The sequence below is a fragment of the Aquarana catesbeiana genome, linkage group LG01 (genome assembly GCF_042186555.1).
Source record: "Aquarana catesbeiana isolate 2022-GZ linkage group LG01, ASM4218655v1, whole genome shotgun sequence".
Lineage (NCBI taxonomy): Eukaryota > Metazoa > Chordata > Amphibia > Anura > Ranidae > Aquarana > Aquarana catesbeiana.
This window is the reverse complement of record NC_133324.1, coordinates 399,502,957-399,523,962: the sequence shown is the minus strand read 5'-3', so window position 1 is coordinate 399,523,962 and position 21,006 is coordinate 399,502,957. Positions and strand designations below refer to the sequence as shown.

General features: G+C 37.9%; 1 protein-coding gene across 1 annotated transcript; it reads right to left on the bottom strand.

Moving 5' to 3' along the window:
- Positions 1–1,934: 1,934 nt before the first annotated feature.
- DMRT3 (doublesex and mab-3 related transcription factor 3) lies at positions 1,935–11,831 on the bottom strand. The gene is made up of 2 exons (XM_073630708.1): positions 11,126–11,831; positions 1,935–4,229 (listed from the first exon to the last, which is right to left on the bottom strand). Exons 1-2 carry the CDS (start codon positions 11,520–11,522, stop codon positions 3,277–3,279), a joined length of 1,350 nt encoding a protein of 449 aa, XP_073486809.1. The 5' UTR covers positions 11,523–11,831; the 3' UTR covers positions 1,935–3,276.
- Positions 11,832–21,006: the final 9,175 nt, after the last annotated feature.

Below are 21,006 nucleotides of genomic sequence, written 5' to 3'. Positions count from 1 at the left end.
GCTTTGCCCACAGTGGCAACTCAAGTGGTTACTTTTTACTTTTGATCTTGCTGTTAGCCAGATCAATATAAAAAATATGGTTAGGCAAAACCTGGTGGAGTGCAACAACAAAATTGTAGGTACAGTTTTAGGTGTTTACAGCTGCTGGATATTGCTAGTGATTTTATTTTTAAGGTTAAAAGGCCTTTTTCCCCTCTACACATTTACTAGTAATGATGCCAGGGTTTGATCTGACCAGGTATTTCCACTACCCCTACCTGAAATCCTGAAATCCTTCTCTGCCCAACAAGCTTATTTATAAGGATTTGGTATACTAAAATTAGTACTCCATTTCGTTCTGAAGCACCTGGGATGCTGTATGCCAACAATTCACCTTTACAACTAAAAAGGATCACGTTTGCTAAACAGTCTTTGCTAACTGTTGTCAAAATTAATGTATTTTTCGAGGAAAAAAAATACCACTACTCTAATTAAAACACTGTTGCATAAACACAGATAAACAGGTTTTATCACACAAGTAATCATGTTAGGCTACCACTACCATGGTGCCATACAAACTCTGCAAATGACTCTTTTGAATTGTCTTTTCTGCTACCGTATGTAACATTTTTAAATGTGGAGTATTTTATTAAACAACAGCAAAACAGCTAAAATGGGTAGAAAAATAGTTGGTACATGACAAACCAAAATACAGATGAACTAATAAATTACCCTGGTGGAACAAAGGACGTTGAACATGCTTTTTATAATAGGTTGAACAAAAAACAAGCCATAAAGGAACAAAAAAAAGTTGTTCCTATAACTATCCAACTTTTTATAAATATCCCTCTATGGTTAAAACAGACAACTATAGAGGAAGGGTGGGGGCTACACTTCACAGGTCAACATTTACAATAATGGTTCTCATGGGCCAGTGCCTAGGACAGCAGAGTGGAAGAGGCAGCACGTACATTCGAAACATACAAACTGGGAAAATTATTTTCCTATTGTGTTCTAGTCTTCTGGCCACCCCTAAACGTTTGTGGTTAAATTTCTGCAGGTGAACTGTGGGGGAAAGGCAATGTTGAGGGAAGTCAGGAGACTCATTATAATTCAAGAAACATTTAACCACAATCTCCTTCTCTTGTTTGTAATATTAAAGTAGATTCAATCAATAAAATCTCACATAAACTCACATATTATTTAGCATGATGTTAACAAAAGTGGTTTTCAATATTTTTAAATATAAAGCCTTAAACAAAATAATAGCTGGTTATCTTGCCATAAAGGCTCTTGTCCAGACCCTTCCTATTATATGGCAATAACTGGCTCCCAATTGCTCTTCCTGAATCATCACCCTATCAGATTTGGCAGTGATTGAGACTAAACGGGTCATGCTGATACACGTTGTGCAGACATGGTCCACCATTGTCACTATCAGGAATCCGGTCCACAGCAATGGTGTGCAGTTGACATTGAATGAAGTGCATGCAGCCTAAAAAGAGGGTAAGGTCAGCAGCAAAGAGATACAAAAAAGAATGAAAAAGGGTTAAAAAAAACAAAACTGTATTTTATGAAAAAATAAAAAAAAAATGTTTACGATACATTAGCTTAATTCACAAAGCTCTGGCACAAGAATAAGGGTTCTACTTTCTTTTAAGAAGTGACAGAAATTGTCAGAGTTAAATGAGATTTATAATTACAGTCACTTGACTAAAAATAAAGATTCTTATCCTTGTGTTTAAAGTTAGTAAATTAAGCCTGTAATGTTTGATCAAACTAAATTTAATCCAATAAAACTGGCCAAACACATTTAGAGGTCACCATCCATGCTAAACGGCATATGGATAGAGGCATTCCTGCTCCTGACCATTGTATTCTGATTTGATGTAGGCACTGTTTGGGCCAAAGAGTTCCAACCAGCTCCTTCGACAAAAAGTTAATCGAAGATGGGTGTCAACAGGGCCAGCCACAGCTCAACTTTCAGCCAATTAACTAGGAATCATCCAAAATTCAAACAATATATGGCCACCTATAGCTTACTGCTATCTAAGGTAGTTGCTAATGTCAGGCTCCATGCACACTGGCTTAAAAATCGCTGCTTCTAGAGGAGCTTTGTGTTTTGCCTGTAGAAGCAGCTCAAAGTTATCCTATGCATCCATGCACATTAGGGCGATTACCGGCATATTTTAAGCTCAGCGTCAGAGGCAGGAAAAAAACCCCTTCTGTGTGCATGGAACCTAGATTGCATGCTGCCTTCAATAGCATATACAAGCATTGTTTTTTACTAAAATAATCATATGACACAAGGGTCGAAGCTTGTACCTAAAAACGCTCTCATTCATGACTACAGCAACATGATGTTTAAAAATAACACATCACAGAGTTAATTCCTAGTATTAATGGAAGAGACTCGGGAATGATGATATGACAAAAAATACTTTTACTTTGAATTTATACTTTTAAAACGGCCACAAATCCTTTATTCTTATTTAGTTTTTAGAGACGACAGCTAAAAAGTCATTTGTACTAAAAATTTAATAGTATATTGTGATGTTGTATAGGGAGAATAAAACCTAAAAAAAAAAAAAAAATACCAGCTTAATACAGAGGATAAATTAATGATGTAAAAAGTTAACAAATGAAATTAAAAAAAACAGCTGGAGCAGCAAGTATGCACATACCTGCTCTGTTTTCCCTGTGGAATGTTTTCTAGTAATTGAATGCCTCGCTGCCTGGAGGTTGTTCATAGGTGTACGCTAATTTAATTTGACAAACTACAAGTATAAATGACATGCTCATCATCATTTTTATTTCATCTAGAGTCCTTAGCATGCTACATTAACCTGACAATGTTTAATCTTGGGCTCATTTAACAATGCAATTCATGCAGTTCACATACTGTTTGTAATATTACATATGCTCAGTTCTTTCAGAACAAATAGATAGGGTGATATCTGCAAAGGTCACATATTCTGTTTTCTTCCTTTGACTGTGATATATACTTAACACCATTTGTCATATTACATAATACATGGAAAAGCAACAATATACCAATCATATTAAATAGGTCATAGAATAAACCCATGAAGAGAAGTTTTTCTTTGTCTTTAGGGTCATCACTCGGATATACCAGCACTTGAGTAGATGATGTGGACAATGTGCATAGTCCCTAACTGGAAATGAGTTCATGTGTGTTCACGTTTTATTGCTTAGTTAAGTGCAATGAATATGGGATAAATAAGGCAGTTCTCTTGAATGAGAGTCATATATACAATTGTCCTGTCACCTTGTTGGTTAGGAAGAAGTGTTGAGGATTCTGGAGTCTGCTGAGTCTGATCTTTCCTCATAGTCCTCCTCTGTGTAAATAGGTTGTTTCACTACAATGGGGCAGTTGTCCTCTGGAACAGAGATCCTTGGGTCCTCAGGAGCTCTAGGAGGAAGGACAGGTGAACTCCTAAACACTGTGGTGGAGTTGCCAGAAAAGGGACTAACATACTGTGATCTAAGCTGGTACTGCTGTTGTAGGGTCATAGTGTTCCACAAGGTAACATCGTTGGGCAGGAAGGGACTAGACTGGTTTCTTGCCAAAGTGTTTCTCAGAAGAAGAGGGTACCTTGGGGGTTGTGGGAAAGGGTGCTGTAGGGGCACAGCTAAGGGATTTGTTACCACATTGCTGGAATCTGCAGAAAATCGGAGGGTGTCAGGTACTCTGAAGGCTGACCCTACTGACCACTTGGAGGATGATAGGGGGTAGGAGCTAAGGGTGTGCTCAAATAAATGCCCATTAGGTGGTAACACAATGCTTTCAGATTCTGTTGTAGTTCTCTCACCAGTCACAGAGGATCGGCTTGACAGAAGAACTTCCACAGCCCCAACAAGGTCCCCTCCACACCCCTTTAAGATCAGTTCTAGCACAGTGGGCTTCTGGCTTGGAAATATCTTTTTCAGGACCTCAAGAGGGGGTCTGTTGGATTTCAGGTTGAAAGGTAGAGACACTGCAGCAGATGAGCCCTCAATCAGAAGATGGTTGTGTTCAGCCTGATACTTGGGGCTCTCTGAGGTACTCTCTGCACTGCTGCAATTTTTCCGCACTGGATAGCCTGCTTCATCCACTGACACCACCTCTGGACTCTCTGGGGTACAGCAGGGCTTCACATCAGGAGGGGACCTCTGATCTGTGTCCTTGTCACTGTAGCTTTCGCCATTGTCTGTACCACTGCTGTCACCTAGCCTCTCTTCAGAGACATCTGTCAAACCAAAAAAAGACAACATTAGTAGACTATAGAGCATGAAGAATGTTAGGGTTCCTCGTCACTCGCACAGGATATCTGAAGTGTGAAACACATTGCAGCCATGCAAATGTGAATCTATTGCCATTTTACTAGCTCAATCAAAGATTACACCACTATTTTTACATTTTTAAGATATTTCACAGTAATATGTAGTTGGTAAATGGTTATTTACTAAAAATGGAGAGTGCAAACTCTGGTGCAGCTCTGCATAGAAACCAATCAGCATTCAGATTTTATTGTCAAAGCTTAATTGAACAAACTGAAATTAGAAGCTGATTGGCTACCATGCACAGCTGCGCCAGATTCTTAGTGCACCAGTTTTAGTAAATCTACCCCTTAGGCTCCATGCACACTGGGCTTTTAAAAACGCCAATTCCCTTGGCAGTAAAAAAAATGCTCACACAGAGCATTTTTGTACATAGTTTAGACGAGTTTGGGAGAGTTTAGTGTTTTTTTTCTGCCAGAAAGCTCCAATCAAAAGATTTTTTTTCCTGCCTCTTAGGTTGAGCTCAAAAGATGCCTGTAATCGTCCTATTGTGCATGGACACATAGCATAACATTGAGCTCTTGTAGAAGCAGCGATTTTTAAGGCAGTGTACATGTGTGTTTTCTGCCAGAAAGCACCAATCAAAAATGCAAACCAGTAGGGTTTTTTTTTTTCCTGCCTCTAAACCCTGAGCTTACTGTTTGTTTTATTTCGTTTTTTTTTTTTTTCTGTGGCACTTTGGGTAGATTGTATTGTTATATTATGTATAGCAGTTGTATAGCAGTTGTAAAGGGAGTGTCATTGGAAGTGCTGCAGCTTTTCAGACAATTTCTATTTTTAAGATAACAGATATTACTACTAGCATTTCACTCTTTTGGATATATATACAATACATTTCTGGCACAATGGAAAAATCATCAACACTGAGGTAACTACTAAATTATTATTATAGTTGGGCTCTTCTCATGTTTTACAGGTTCCTGTACAATATTTCACCTTGTCAATATGTGGCAGAGCAATTGCCAATGTGAGCAGCAAATATAACTTTACTTTCCTACACTAATAGCATCAATTGTAGGAAATTGTACTATATTGTATATGTATGCATATATATATATATATATATATATATATATATATATATATATATATATATATATATATAGATCTATATATATATATATATATATATATATATATATATATAGATATATCTATATATATATATATATCTATCTATATATATTTATATAGATATATATAGATAGATATATATATATATAGATATATCTATATATAGATATATAGATATATCTATATATCTATATATAGATATATCTATATATATCGATCTATCTATATCTATAGATAGATAGATAGATAGATAGATAGATAGATAGATAGATAGAGATATATATAGATATATATTTATATATATATAGATATATCTATATATATATAGATATATATATCTATATATATAGATAGATCTAGATATATATATAGATAGATATATAGATATATCTATATATCTATCTATATATATACAGAACACTAATCAAAGTGCTAGTGTGCATTGATTCTCAGTATAGAAGAATAATCGTATATATACAGTCGAAATACACACGGATCAGTGACGTGCAAAAAAATGAATATATATATATATATATATATATATATATATATATATATATATATATATATATATTAGTCTGATCTCATGGTGGTAATTTTAAACATGTCCATCATTCTTGGATCCTCAAGCTGAATGTAGCATACATGTCATGGATCTTGTAGAGCTGCCATCAGGAAGGCTGCTGACAGTGGCTGTGTGCGAAGCATGCTAATCATAAATTGGAATGTCTTATGAGCAATAACTGTGTCTCCCATGAGTAAATATTTATACAGCAAAATCTGGCAGCAACAATGTAAACATTTGCTGAAGTGTGTCTCCTGGGCCAAGATGATTCATTTATTCCCACCATTTACAAAAGGAGGATCCAGCAGCAATCAGTGCAGACTGCCTGTATAGAAATACTCAGAGATGGTTCACAAATCACCCCATATATCTGAGCACTACATAGTACATCGCTAGCAGTCACTTTACGGGGTCCGGTGTGCGGTGCAGGTGGTGGAGAGCGCAGAATGTCCTGGCCAGTCTCTGCATATGCTTAGTACATAGCTAGTGGGATAAAGCAGTGACTGTACAATGCGCACTGCGTTTTAAACTAGAATATGACATAGGATATTTTACTACAATTCACTATTATTATTACTAATATTATTATTATTTTATCCTTATAACATTATGTGAAAAGTGTTGTGTTAATCAAAATTGAAATAGGTCACATCGTAGGTCAAATTACTATTTTTATTTATACGTTTACTTTAATTTTGCATGTAGATTACTATGCATTAAGCATTTTTTTTAATAAACCTTGAAAAGTCTGTAGGTCAATAGTAATAATAATAATAATTATTATTATTATTTTTATTATTGTAATTGTTGCTGGTGTGATTATTATTATTACTGTTAGGCTCCCTGCACACTAGGAGCAGAAAAAACGTCAACGTTTTTTAACTTTATTAATATTATTTTACAACATATTATTTTCAAAATAAAACTATGAATAAAACATAAATGATTCTACTAGAAATAACCATCTAATATTATGCATATAGCGTTTTTTAAATAAAACTAGAAAATGCCATAGGTCAATCTAAAATTTGTATTATTATTATGATGATAATCATAATAATAATAATAATAATAATAATAATAATAATAATAACAACAACAATAATGATAACAATTATTATTATTATAAGCATGTAATGTGCACAGTATTTTTTTAAAAATAAAACTATACACAAGAATACACAAGAATTTTACTGGACATGATTAATTGTAGTAATATTTTACAATTATAATTTTCTGTCTAAAGTGTTTTTTTTTTTTTTACGTTTTTTCTGCTCCTAGTGTGCATGGAGCCTAAAACGAAATAAAACTAGGCTGTATATAAATTATTACTATTATTAGTAGTAGTAGTATTATTATTTTTTTATATATATAATATATGTATAGTGTTTTCTTAATAAAACTATGTCAGGGTAATTTTTATTTAAATCTAAAATTATTATGATTACTTTTATTATTGTTATTATTCGTGTTTTTCACGCCACTGCAATAGTTTGAAGAACAGATTTATCCAATCCAAAACGAAGCGGCTTTGTTTCTTTTTTTTCCATCTGTTTCTTTTCGTTGCTTTTACCTAAACTGCGGGAATTCAGTTCAGATCTGCTCTGGTTATACTGTAGATTGTGTTTTATTTATTTTATTTTCTGCTACAGCTGTGCTGGGTTCTGCTAGCAAAACAACAATGATACAGCGCCATCAATTGAATTAATATGGGGATAATATAGATAAAGACTTATACATAAAATATTGCACACGTGGTAATAAAAGTTTCATAAAGTGTAAAAAGTAATTAGGAAGAAGAAAAAAGAAAGATTCGCTAGAAAATGGTAAATGTACTATATATAAGCCTTTCCAGCACTCTAGAGCAGATGTAAGTAGTGATGGAACCAGTCTGGGATGGGCTCTAGGAAGATGTGGAAATGTTGGATAGGGTGCCTGGCATAGTGAGGGATGCCCCATCAGTGGCCAGCCATTGTGTTCTACAAACAAGCTGGTAACTTTTCATTGGATCCTGACCTTATCCTGAAATGCTTGCTATTACACTGTCTAGCTGAAATGACTGTAATCTTTTATGAAATGCATAGATCATCAGGGGATGGTGGTGGCCAGGAGCAGTACAATAAATATGAGGAGTGAAGGCAGCTGTACATCAGCTGAGCCACATTCCTATAGAAGCAGACACCGGGGACACTCCTTATTGCTGTGCCAGACTGGGACATGGAGCAGAGCCATTATCCATGCTGAGTAGATCGTCCTACACTGCCACTATCACTGTTTGGTCTGTGCAATGACCATTTGAGTTCTTCTGAAGATCTAATCCTGGGGACTTCCAGGCCACTGCTAGTGGCCCCCCATGGAATATCCAAGTAATATAAATAAATTAGCTCACCAAGCTCCTGAAGCTTTTCAATTGACCCTAAAAGAGACGGCTGGTCTCCCTGGGATCATTGTGGTCATATACTTGGTCAAATGTGGAGACGCTGGAGACATATTTCCACGTACAAGCTGCAATCTATTCTGCTCCACTTATAGCTTTGGAACGACTATTCCTAAACTATTGACAGATAAGGAATGGGTGAATACCTTTATAACTATGTTACACCTGCACCTGCAAGCCATAAAGGAGAGAGAGAAAAAGAAAGAAAGAAAGAAAGAAAGAAAGAAAGAAAGAAAGAAAGAAAGAAAGAAAGAAAGAAAGAAAGAAAGAAAGAGAGAGAGAGAGAGAGAGAGAGAGAGAGAGGAAAAAAGAGAGAGAGAAATGAGAGAGAGAAAAGAAGAAGAAGAAGAAGAAGAAGAAGAAGAAGAAGAAGAAGAAGAAGAAGAAGAAGAAGAAGAAGAAGAAGAAGAAGAAGAAGAAGAAGAAGAAGAAGAAGAAGAAGAAAGAAAGAAAGAAAGAAAGAAAGAAAGAAAGAAAGAAAGAAAGAAAGAAAAAGAAAGAAAGAAAGAAAGAAAGAAAGAAAGAAAGAAAGAAAGACAGCGGGAGAGAGAGGGAGAGAGAGAGAGAGAGAGAGAGAGAGAGAGAGAGAGAGAGAGAGAGAGAGAGAGAGAGAGAGAGAAAAGAAGAAGAAGAAGAAGAAGAAGAAGAAAGAAAGAAAGATAAATAATATGTAAGCCCCAATATATGTAGATAAATATATTTATATTTTCAGCATGCAAAGTCGTTTATTACTTCTTCCTTTCTTGCTTAGCTTATATACATTTATTAGGAGATTTTTTGTAACGATTTTTTTATATTTGTTTTTTTTTTCATTCCTTCATTCTTTTCTGTTTGTTCCTTTCTTTCTCCATAATTAAATTGTTATACTTTTTTCCATGTGTGCAAAATTTCGTTTACAAAATTTAATCTAACATTACCCCCATACTGCTCCCATACTTCGTTTTCTTTCTTTTTTTTCTTTCCTTTTCTTTTCTTCGATCAGACGAAGTAGTAATAGTAGGTACCATAGCTAGTTCCCATCTAGATATATCATGATACATCCACAAATACATCGTTCCTCATATTCCAACCAAGGAGTAACCCAGCAGAAAACGATGTAGAACTGTTGGGAACTATGATTTGGGGGTTAAAATATTGGCATGCTAACTGTTGTATCATTTATGTACCCCCCATGGGAAGTTGCTAATTGAAGCCAGTGTAATCGCTGCGTGCTAGCCGGCAGGGTGTCTGTCATCATGGGGCTGGTGTGTATGGTAAGTACATAAGAGTAAGCACAGAGGCTCCAGTAACCCGATCCCCCCACTCCTCATGACATGTTTTGGCACAAGCCGAGACTACACTTGATTTGCTTTTTGAGCAATTTGACACGCTTCACTTCTTGTCTCCTCCTGAAAAGGGGCTCTGGAGACGTTCAATCCCTCATAATGAGATAAAGCACATCAGTAATACTCCAGAGCATCGTTATAATTGTGACCATTACATATTGTGACCCCAAAACACTGACCATTACCGGCTATGAAGGATCGCAGCCTTTAAACGGGACATACATTGTACAATCTGATTGTACAATCGCCTTTAGATTTACAAAAGCAATGTAATACAGGGACAAAACGAAACAATTCAATTTATATCAAATCAGACACTACAAAACTGATAATAGATCTAAAAGAGATTGTACCTTCAGACTGTATAGTGAATGGTCAGCCTTTTGTACAAATGAAAGTGTGTTAATAGGGCAAGGAGTTGGTGGCTTTGCCACGGAAAAAAATAATAATCCGTGTTCTCATCTAATATACATCAAGGAAAGAATAATGTAGATATTTATTAAAGTACCACGGATAGGATTTAGATTGCAAGTAGAAGATTTTTGCAGGCCAAAATCGTTCTACTTATGTCATGACTAGACTTTCTGTGGCTTCCCTGCTTTAATATAATGTCATTCTGTGCCTTTTTGGTCTTACCTAACCCACACTGGTATTAAATTACTTTTTTTTAAATTACCATTTAAATTGCCTTTTTTTATTTAGACGTGGTCTAATCTGTAGAATGAATGTTCTGTTCTTAGTAAAATCAAATGTACTGTTGTATTATTATTATTATTACTATTGTGAAATAATTGTGCGTCAGACAATAAAATATTAAATAATGTGTGGGCTAATTATTGCAGGCCATATCTGTGTTCCTAGCCCAACCTTTTTATATAAAGAAGACGAATACATAAATGAACGGAATAATGAATGAACAAATATATAAATGGATGAATAAATACACGAATATATGGATGAAGGGATGAATTACTGAACAAATGAATGAATAAACTAATATATAGATGGATGAATGAACGAATAAATGAATGAATAAACTAATATATGGGTGGATTAATGAACGAATAGATGAATGAATAAAATAATATATGGATGAACGAATGACTGAGGGAATAAATGAATGGATGGATGAATGAATGACTGAGGCAATAAATGAATATATGGATGGATGGATGAATGAATGACTGAATTAATAAATTAACGAAGAACGAATGGCTAGTTGGACGGACTAAAACATGGACCGATGGAAGAATTAACGAATATATGGGTGGATGAATGAAAATATGGACAGATGGATGAATGGATGGATGAGAAAAGAATATATGAAGAGTGGGGTTTAGAAATTGTGTCTGGTGATTGCCCCTGTGCCCCCATGCAGCCAATACCAGTGCCCCCTGTACTCACCTGCTTTCACTGGCACCTGCATAGTAGAGGAAGGCTCCTGTGCCCATCGGATGGCCATCTCGCCTGGTCTGGAGGTTGGCTGACTGGTGTCGGCTGGCAGAGTAGTTGGCAGGCCTGGCATAGACCTTAAGGTATCTGGTATGAGGCTCTCCAGGCTCTCGTTGGCTTGCTGCCTCCTGAGTGCCACCTGAGCGGCCATGACCCTCTGCCTCTCAATGATGAGGATACATTTCTCGCAGGAGCAGTCCTTGAAGCGGCAGTAGCGCTTGTGCCCTTTCAGCCAAGAGAGCACCCCGTGGTTCCTGCAGCGGGCACATTTGGGGGTCCTCTGTAGAGGGGCACGAGGCTGGGACACCGGTCCCCCCATATACAGGTAGGGAGAGCCGTACCCGTTCATGACTTTCACAGCACTGAGCCCTGGGGTCTACACCAGGAGATGGTAAGGGGGCTACACAACACTCCCTCTTCTCTGCATTCTTGTTATGGGGTTGTTTTCTGTAGCCTGATCTGATCCAACTGAGCAAGTCACCTCTTTAGAATCACTAATCCTTGGCATGGATTACAAATCAGTGCGATCTGGGGGTGGTATGTCCTTCAGATGATGTCCTCACAGGGTGGAGACAGGTAGCCCCATGGAATGTGCCTCTTAATCAGGATACAGGACTGAGGACACAGTGCTGTGGGCGATGCTTCCCATGCTCTGTCCATGTGTGCAGGAGATGTGAGGGCTTTAGGTAGCAGCTCCCTCCCTTCTCTAACCCATCCCCGCCTCTCTTAGATTTTCATTTAATTCATATTCCACCCCATACATATGCATTACTGACCTTTATATTCCCCTTCATAGCCCCAATATAAGGCATGCACTAACCTTGTCTACCTACCTACCTACCTACCTATCTGCAAGCATTCTTTGTTACAAAAATGTCAAATCATTTTTGATTGCTTCCTTGGACTAGAGTGCTATGTTTTTCAATACAAAGATACATTATAGGTTGATTTACTAAAAGAATGCAAAATCTGGTGCAACTATTGCTTGGTAGCCAATCAGCTTCTAATTTCGGTTTATTCAGTTAAATTTTGACAAAAAAAAAAATGGAAGCTGATTGGTTTGTATGGAGAGCTGCACCCAATTTTGCACTCTCCATTTTTTTATTAACCCCTAAGGTTTGATTTATGGGTATATATACCATTTTGTATATGTCTACTATCTATCTATCTATCTATCTATCTATCTATCTATCTATCTATCTATCTATCTATCTATTCTTATAATATATATCTGCCAGATTCAGCTCTTTCATTTTTAGATCATGTACTGATAGATTATAATTCCTATAGGGCCAATGCAACAATAACTTAAAGATATTACCCCACCATGAAAGTTGAGTTTTGTAATGTAACCCATCGCATCTAAAAAAAAAAATCTGATCAGTTCAGCGCAAGATTATGATCGGTTGCTCTGGGTTACGGTAATTACAAATGAAAAACTCTTTGGTAAATAAGGTTGGTCATTTTCTACCATCTAGACAGAAATGGGGATCAGTGAAGGATGAGTAAGGACTGGAGCATACCAATTTATTGGATTAATCAGGGAGGATGACCAGATTATCATATATACTGCCACAAAAATCAGCCCAATTGGGCCAGTACCAATCCTGCCAGGTATGATTTAGGACTGGCTTATTCTGCAGTAGAGGGCTCAGAACATACCAGTTTAGGTTTATAAGAAATCTCTATGGTTAACCCTTGCAGGTACGCTTTCCTGTTAGGTAATATTCTTGAAAAAAAAAGTTGCATAGGTGGTGTTCATATTTAAAAAAACACATAGTGACTTGTTATACTTTATACATTTTATAGTTTATACTTTTTATAGTGCGTGTATTATATAGAACTTTTACTTCCATTTTAAATATTTTTTATAAATTATAGAATTTTTCGTATTTTTTTAAAAAAATGTTTTATTTGGCCCTTGTTAATTTCAAATAAATAAATGCAAATACCCAGTCAGGTTTTGAGGAAATTCCTAAATGTTTAATTTCCCTAAACCTGATAAGTGAACATTGGGGTTGATTCACCAAAACTGGAGAGTGCAAAATCTGGGGCAGCTGTGTATGGTAGCCAATCAAGTTCTAACTTCAGCTTGTTCTATTCAGCTCTGACAATAAAACCTGGAAGCTCATTGGTTTCTATGCAGAGCTGCTATTTTGCACTCTCCAGTTTTAGTAAATCGCCTCCACTGTCAAGTTAGTAAATTACCCTTCATACACAAATAATCAGCTAATAATCTACTCGAGAAAAATTCAGCAGAGGACAAGATCTCTATTGCTTATAGTAACCAATCAGATTGTTACACTTATCTTCCACCCTGCACTAGAATAATGAAATATGGAATCTGATTGGCTGCAGCAAACAACACCCCCTTCATTATTTTTTTTTACTTTGTATACACGGTTTGGTTTCTATTTTATACAAAGGGATGTGTTAATTCGTTAGTGAACAAATAACGTAATGAGTATAGTCCTGGGGCGAGTGGAATAATAGTGTGTACCTGTGCAGAGAAATGTATGCATAGATCTTGTGTAATTATAGTTTATAAAGTAAAAACATGCAGTGGTGGGCTGTGTACATTTACAGATGATGCCATCATAAAATGTCGGGGGCATTAATGAGAAATGTCACCCCACTGCCCCCCTGTGTAAACCAAGGCTGGTTCTATGGATGGCATTGTATGTGGCTCCCCTCTCATTTATTACAGAATATAAATGTCACCCAGATTATTCCCCCAATAAATGAAGAAGAGAAAGAACACCCAGGCCAGCTTGTAATCAGAGATTGTAAAGTCCCCACAAAATACGGCCGCCTTTGTTTTACAGAAATATATTTGATAAATATTTATTCCTAGACTTAGGGAGGAAACTATGAAACTGAAGAATTGCACAATCATATGGCGCTGTAAAAAGGCCTTTTTATGAAGTTACTTGTGTAAAAGGTAAAGTGGTTTTAATAGACTGTCACCAAGATGAAGTGCAGCACATGCAGTTAGATTTTGTTACAGACTCCCAGCTCTTACTTCGCAGCATTCAATGAGCTTTATTATAGCAATGGATGGTAGGTTCATTAAAGAGCACATGTCCTTGTGGGGGATACTGGGGACTGCTCTATAACCATCAATTCATATCACCTTCCAGGGGAATTGATCTAACCCTTCCTGGACCACAGAGAGCTGCTGATGTCCCCATGCACAGCCTATATATACTCTACATACAGGGGAATACTTACTACTCTGCCTCCTGCACAACATTCATCTACAACCCAATGCATCCTACTAACTAATGTCCTTGTCACTTCTTTACACACCTCTTAAATATCTAACGCTTTTCTTTTTCTGTGCCACATAAGAAAAAAAAAGTATTGAATTGTCCTCTCTAATGTTCCCTTGTGTGATTTAAACATGCTTTTCTACCTGCTCTTATACAAGAGTATTTCACATCCTACAGCTGCAGATTTAGAATTTAGAATCGGATTTCATGTATTGTTCCCGACAAAAGGCACCCAGTAAATTCACAGGGTTACTTCTCAAAGAGCTGCCTAGGATTGTACAGCAAAGAATATTCTACATCCCGACAATATCTGTGTGTAATGGGCCAAAGGATGGATGGATGGATGGATGGGTGCATCTGACTATGACACTGTTCTCTATACGTTTATAAACTACATCTATCTTTTATCTGATCCTTCATCTAGTTTAAAAAAAATGTTTTGTTTTTTTTTACATAATCGGGCTGTCTCTATTTATATATTTGTTTTATAAATATCCTCTAAATTATCTACATCCGGTAAACAAATGTATTTATCAGTTCTTTTATCTAGCATTTTACATGGTCTACATATATTTTTTTTTATTATTTTTTTTTATTTATTATTAATATTATTTTTAATACCCTTGTCTATCTGCTCATTCATCAAGCCTTGGATCTGTTTATATAAATATGAATATTTAAATATTTGTTTTATATATCCAATCGTCTACACCTGGAAACAAAATCTTCTATCTATCCTTCTATTCACTGTCTATCCAGTATATTCTGGAATTGTCAGGCATCTGTTCTCCAGTATGCTTATGTAAATGTCTATTTTCATATCTATCTATGCATTTCTTTTACTTTATAAATATTAATTTTTGTATATATTTTTTACTTTATTAATATTACATATGTCTATATATTATATATGTCTATCTGTTTTTGTATCCATCTATCTTATATCAGTTTCCACTTGCACCTCATATCTATCTATCTATCTATCTATCTATCTATCTATCTATCTATCTATCTATCTATCTATCTATCTATCTATCTATCTATCTATCTATCTTTGTATATGATATTAGATACATCTGAGAGAATAAACCCTTGGAATTGAGGTTTGGCCCCATTTGTGTACCTTGGACAGCAGCAAGTGAATTTTATTAATGACATTATGAAACATTTGGATGAAGCAGCGCCCATAAAGTCATTCAATGACCTTATTATTATTTTGTAGGGTCCTGTCACCCAGCATACACACACATCTATATCTCAGTGGCTGGTTTCTATCATCTTTCTTTTCATTGGTATTTGTGTGAGTGGAGAGGCCCCCTGTCTCACCTCAGTGCACATGTAAATACTCCATTGATAGAGGGCCCTAATCCTTTTCTCATACTTAATTTGATGGGAATGTTTTACATATCCTACTATTTGACAACATACCCCTATAGGGCCAAGTTTGTATTTATGTTGGCACAATGTCTCTTGCCTGAAAGTCTATTGTAACCCAACACCTGACAACCTCCAGTCCTCTTAGTTTGTTGAGAAAGGGTTTATTCAAGCACATAATGGGATCCCAGCAGAAAGCTTTTCATAGAAAGGGGCCATGGTAAACTTCACCACATGAACTCGGTTTCCAGGGCTATTAAGCTGTTAATTGGAAAATAGCAGAGGAAATTTCAAGGTGACTATAAAGCGTTAGTAGTTAGCGCCTCACAGAATAGGCTGAAAGAGAATAAGTGTCCTCAGCATATGGGTAGAGGCACACAACAGTGTCTGATTGCAGTGACTCTGGGAAACCAGTGACCAGACACATAGACACCACATGGGTGACTGCCAGTCAATGGGGCCCTCTCCACCATAAGAAGCCCTGCCTCTTTACAGTAGCTCTGTATACAAAATTCACTTCACAATAACAGCTGATTTTATTCGTAAATAAAGGCTCAGTTGCTTATTTCTATATAGTGTTTTGTAGATCATTTTGTTTCAGTTTTTTAGTTTAAATAGTATAGGCCAGGGGTCTCCACAAACTTTTCAGTACGAAGGCCACATTGTGTGTTTTACAAATATTCACAGGCTGAAAAAAATTAGTTCTACAAATAGGTCCCCTCTTACATTCAGGAGCGTCCATCAGAGTCCTCTCTTATCTCCAGGAGTGCCCAGCAAAGTGCCCCTCTTACATCCATGTGTGCCCAGCACAGTCCCCTCTTACATCCATGGTGCCCAACAGTCCCCTCTTACATCAATGGTGCCCAACACAATCCCCTCTTACATCAATGGTGCCCAACACAGTCCCATCTTACATCCATGGTGCCCAACACAGTCCTCTCTTACATCCATGGTGCCCAACAGTCCCCTCCTACATCCATGGTGCCCAACACAGTCCTCTCATATCCATGGTGCCTAACACAGTCCCTTCTTATATCCATGGTGCTCAACACAGTCCCCCTTTACATTTATTTGTGCCCAGCAGAGTCCCCTCTTACATCAATGGTGCCCAACACAGTCCCATCTTACATCCATGGTGCCCAACACAGTCCTCTCTTACATCCATGGTGCCCAACAGTCCCCTCTTATATCCAGGGTGCTTAACACAGTCCCATCTTATATCCATGGTGCCCAATACAGTCCCCTTTTACATCCATGGTGCCCAACACAGTCCCCCTTTACATTCATTTGTGCCCAGCAGAGTCCCCACTTACCTTTCAGGTGGCAGAGCAGCAGGGTGGTAGCTGGGAGGCAGAGCAGGTCTAGATGGAGAAAATGATGGGGTCAAACACATCAGTGTTTGCTAGGACGTTGGAGGCCCTAACAACAAATCATGGTGGAGTAAAGGGACTGTATGGCTATCTGGCTTGGAGTGGATGCATCACTCCATATTACGATACATAGATTGGTGCATCCACTGCTAGCCAGCTGCGGCATTTTCACAGACAGTTGCTGCAGGCGGGATACCTTGTACAGAAGCCATAACAGGCTGTAGTTTGGAGACCCCTGGTGTAGGCAATTAGGTCCCTGCCTAATTTTCACTGGAACTGGTGTGAAAGTTTGTGCTCAACTCCAGTTCCACTGGCATCTGTAAAATGTTGTATTTCCATAATCTTCTATCACCATGACAATAATCAGCAGGACAAACAAAAAAGGGTTATCATAGCAATACAAACCTGACAGGAGTTTCCCTATTTTATCTAAAACTGTCATGTGGTGTATGCCATCTCCAGGATCTCTATAATTTGACACTTTCATTGATGCCAAATGGACAAGGGGAGATCCTGTTATTTACCCACCCCTACTCTCCCCTTGCCCAGAATACAAGGCTTTTTGTGAATGGATGAGAAAACAAGAAGGGGAGAGTGAATGACAGAATCCCCGCACAGAACTATAGCTGGAACTATTAGTCACAGTGCTGGAAAAAGGTGCTGTGTGTAATATTCGGCCTGAATAAAACTGTCATTTCTACAGCAACCAGCAACGATGCTTTCATAGTATATATTTCATTAGAGACAACCAATTTCACTTGTAAGCTTTCGAAATTCATTTTAAAGTATATTCAATTCATTTTAAAGTATATATTTAAACACAGGAACAAAGTATCATCTAGTCTAAAATGCAGCAGTTTACCAGGAGTAAATGGCTGCTGTCACTGGCTTTGATTGACAGCAGTGGGAGCCAATAGCTCCCTCTGCCCCAGCAAAGCCAGTGAGACCAGGTAGTGAGAAGAGAGAAGAGCTGCAGAAAGGCACAGCGCTGGATCGAATGAGTGCTCATGTAAGTAAAAAAGGGGGGGTGTGGAATGCCTAAACATAAGCAAGGAATGCATTAAGTTAAAACATATTTAGGGTTTAGAACCACTTTAAATTGTAGAGATGTGAGAGTGGAAGGGGTTGAATAGTTTAGCAAGACACTGGCCGGGCCGATACCAGTTCACCAAAAGCTATGTGTTGTCCAACAATTGTGTTTAACCACTTGCCGACCAGCCTCCGTCATCATACTGCAGCAGGTCGGCATGATCCCGCATGATCCCTAGGTGTACATGAGCACCTTTAAGGTGCGCGCACGCCCACTGCACGGCGGGGGGGCCCGATGCATATGGCTGCCGGCGGCGATGTCCGCTGGCCACCAGCGATTGTGGGCACGAGAGACAGAACGGGGATTTGTATATGTAAACACACAGATCCCCGTTCTGACAGGAGAGGAGAGACAGATCTGTGTTCCTACTAATCAGGAACAGTGATCTGTCTCCTCCTCCAGTCAGTCCCATCCCCCCACAGTTAGAAACACACCTAGGGAACACAATTAACCCTTTGATCACCCCCTAGTGTTAACCCCTTCCCTACCAGTGACATTTACACAGTAATCAGTGAATTTTTATAGCACTGATCGCTGTATAAATGTCAATGGTTCCAAAAAAGTGTCCGATCTGACAGATCGCTGCCATTACTAGTAAAAAAAAAAAAAATGTCATAAATATAGTCTCTATTTTGTAGACACTATAACTTTTGCGCAAACCAATCAATATACGCTTATTGCGATTTTTTTTTTTTACCAAAAATATGTAGAAGAATATATATCGGCCTAAACTTATGAAGAAATTTATTTTTTTTTTTCATTTTTTTTTGTGGATATTTATTATAGCACAAAGTATAAAATATTGGGTTTTTTTTTTCAAAATTGTTGCTCTTTTTACTGTTTATAAGACCAAAAATAAAAACCGCAGAGGTGATCAAATACCACCAAAAGAAATCTCTATTTGTGGGGAAAAAAGGACGTCAATTTTGTTTGGGTACAACGTCGTGCGACCGCGCAATTGTCAGTTAAAGCGACGCAGTGCCGTATCGCAAAAAATGGCCTGGTCATTAAGGGGGGAAATCTTCCAGTCTGTAGGTGGTTAAGGAAGTATCATCACATTTGAAAAATCATAGGTAAATCCCCCAAGGGAGCAAGTGCTTGTAGCACTCAATGCCTAAACTCTCTTTGCTGCACTGAAATCTCAAGTACTTTTGTCAGCCCTACCCATTTTACCTCTGTGGACTACAGATCACCCCTCCCCTATGTTACGTAGATAAGGAGAGTGGAAGGTGTTCTATAGTCCTAACACACATCCTGTCCTGGGGGCAAGGCTGCTCCTCCATAGATAGAGTAGGTCACTACTGCATCCTACATCATTCTGAGGTCAGAGGAAAGAAAGTGGGAGAGCTGTGGGGGATCACAGAGAATTTTCCGGTAGAACCTGTTCTCTGCAGCAGTCGTTTTAAGCTGCATGAGCGTAAGGAGAGTTAATTGTTTGGTCTCTTCTTTACAATTAAGTGCTTTGATGAATGGGTTTAATTACATCACAAGGCCCTTTAATGAACCCATGTTGCAGAGGTGCCTTGATGCGGCATTGTGGCTTCATGTCTTTGCAAATGTATGCAACATTTCAGCTGTATCAGTGCTACAAACAAGCAGTATTGGAGGCAGAAGTGAAAATAAAGTAATGCTTCCCATGGCTCTATCTAGATTTTTGTCCTTGAAAAATAAGCCTCTTTATGTAGTGATTGTACAAGAATGCTTTCCTCAGCAGGAACCGGACAAATTCTGACCTGTGTGTACCCCCGTCTGAACAGAAGCCAGTCATTAGATCGGCTTCTGACTTTTGGTCCTGCTGGAAAACCAGCATTCAATGAGCGCTTGCGACCAATAGCTGCAGCCCTGATCTGTGTATTCTGACAGGGTTTAGCCCCCTGATGTCAAAATACAATAGCACAGGGAGGAAGATCCCTGCATCCACTTTGGTTGTGTGATTGCAGAGATATGTCAGGTTTTTTCGTTCAACCCACTGGACCAATGAAAAAATTGTGTATACCCTGCTTAACTCTTAATAGTTTGCCTGGTCATATAATTTCTGTAGCAAAAACGCAATAAAAATGCATATGCGGTTTTGCCACATTTTTTATGCGTTTCTGGTGCATTTTCTGGGTGCCTGGCTCCCAGCACGCACCTGGGAAATATGGACATGTAACTCAAGAAAACGTACCAAAAATACAACTGTGGTGCGTTTTTGCTACGTTTTCCATTCATTTTAATGGATAGAAAAAAGCTGCATTTTTGGTGCGGTTTTGAAAACTGCGCCAAAGATGCAGCATTCAGGACTTTTCAAAGCGCACTGCACTTGCAGCTCAGTGGTGTGAAGAGTCCCATAGGATTTAAGTTTTTGCTGCATTTTTAGCAAAATGCATCATTGTGAAAGCAACTTAATATCGATCTACCAGCGGTGCTTATTTTCACTGTTAGTAAATGAGCTGTCTATGTTGGAGCATGTTCTTGTGCTGTTTACAACATGTCACATGCTGGGATTATTGAATAAAGCCTGAGGCTGTACAAGGGAGAAGACAAGCAGAGATCAAGGCCCCTAAATACCTGTGGACAGAGTAAATGGCCTCTATGACTAATAGGTTGTCCTTTGCTAGGCTGCTCACTGTGCAATACTTAACAATACAGTTATAAAGATGGAGGTGTGAAGTGAGGGGTATTATTCCTTATACCACAACCTTTCTGACAAGAGCTAGTAGGCACGACTAGGTCAGCAATTCATTA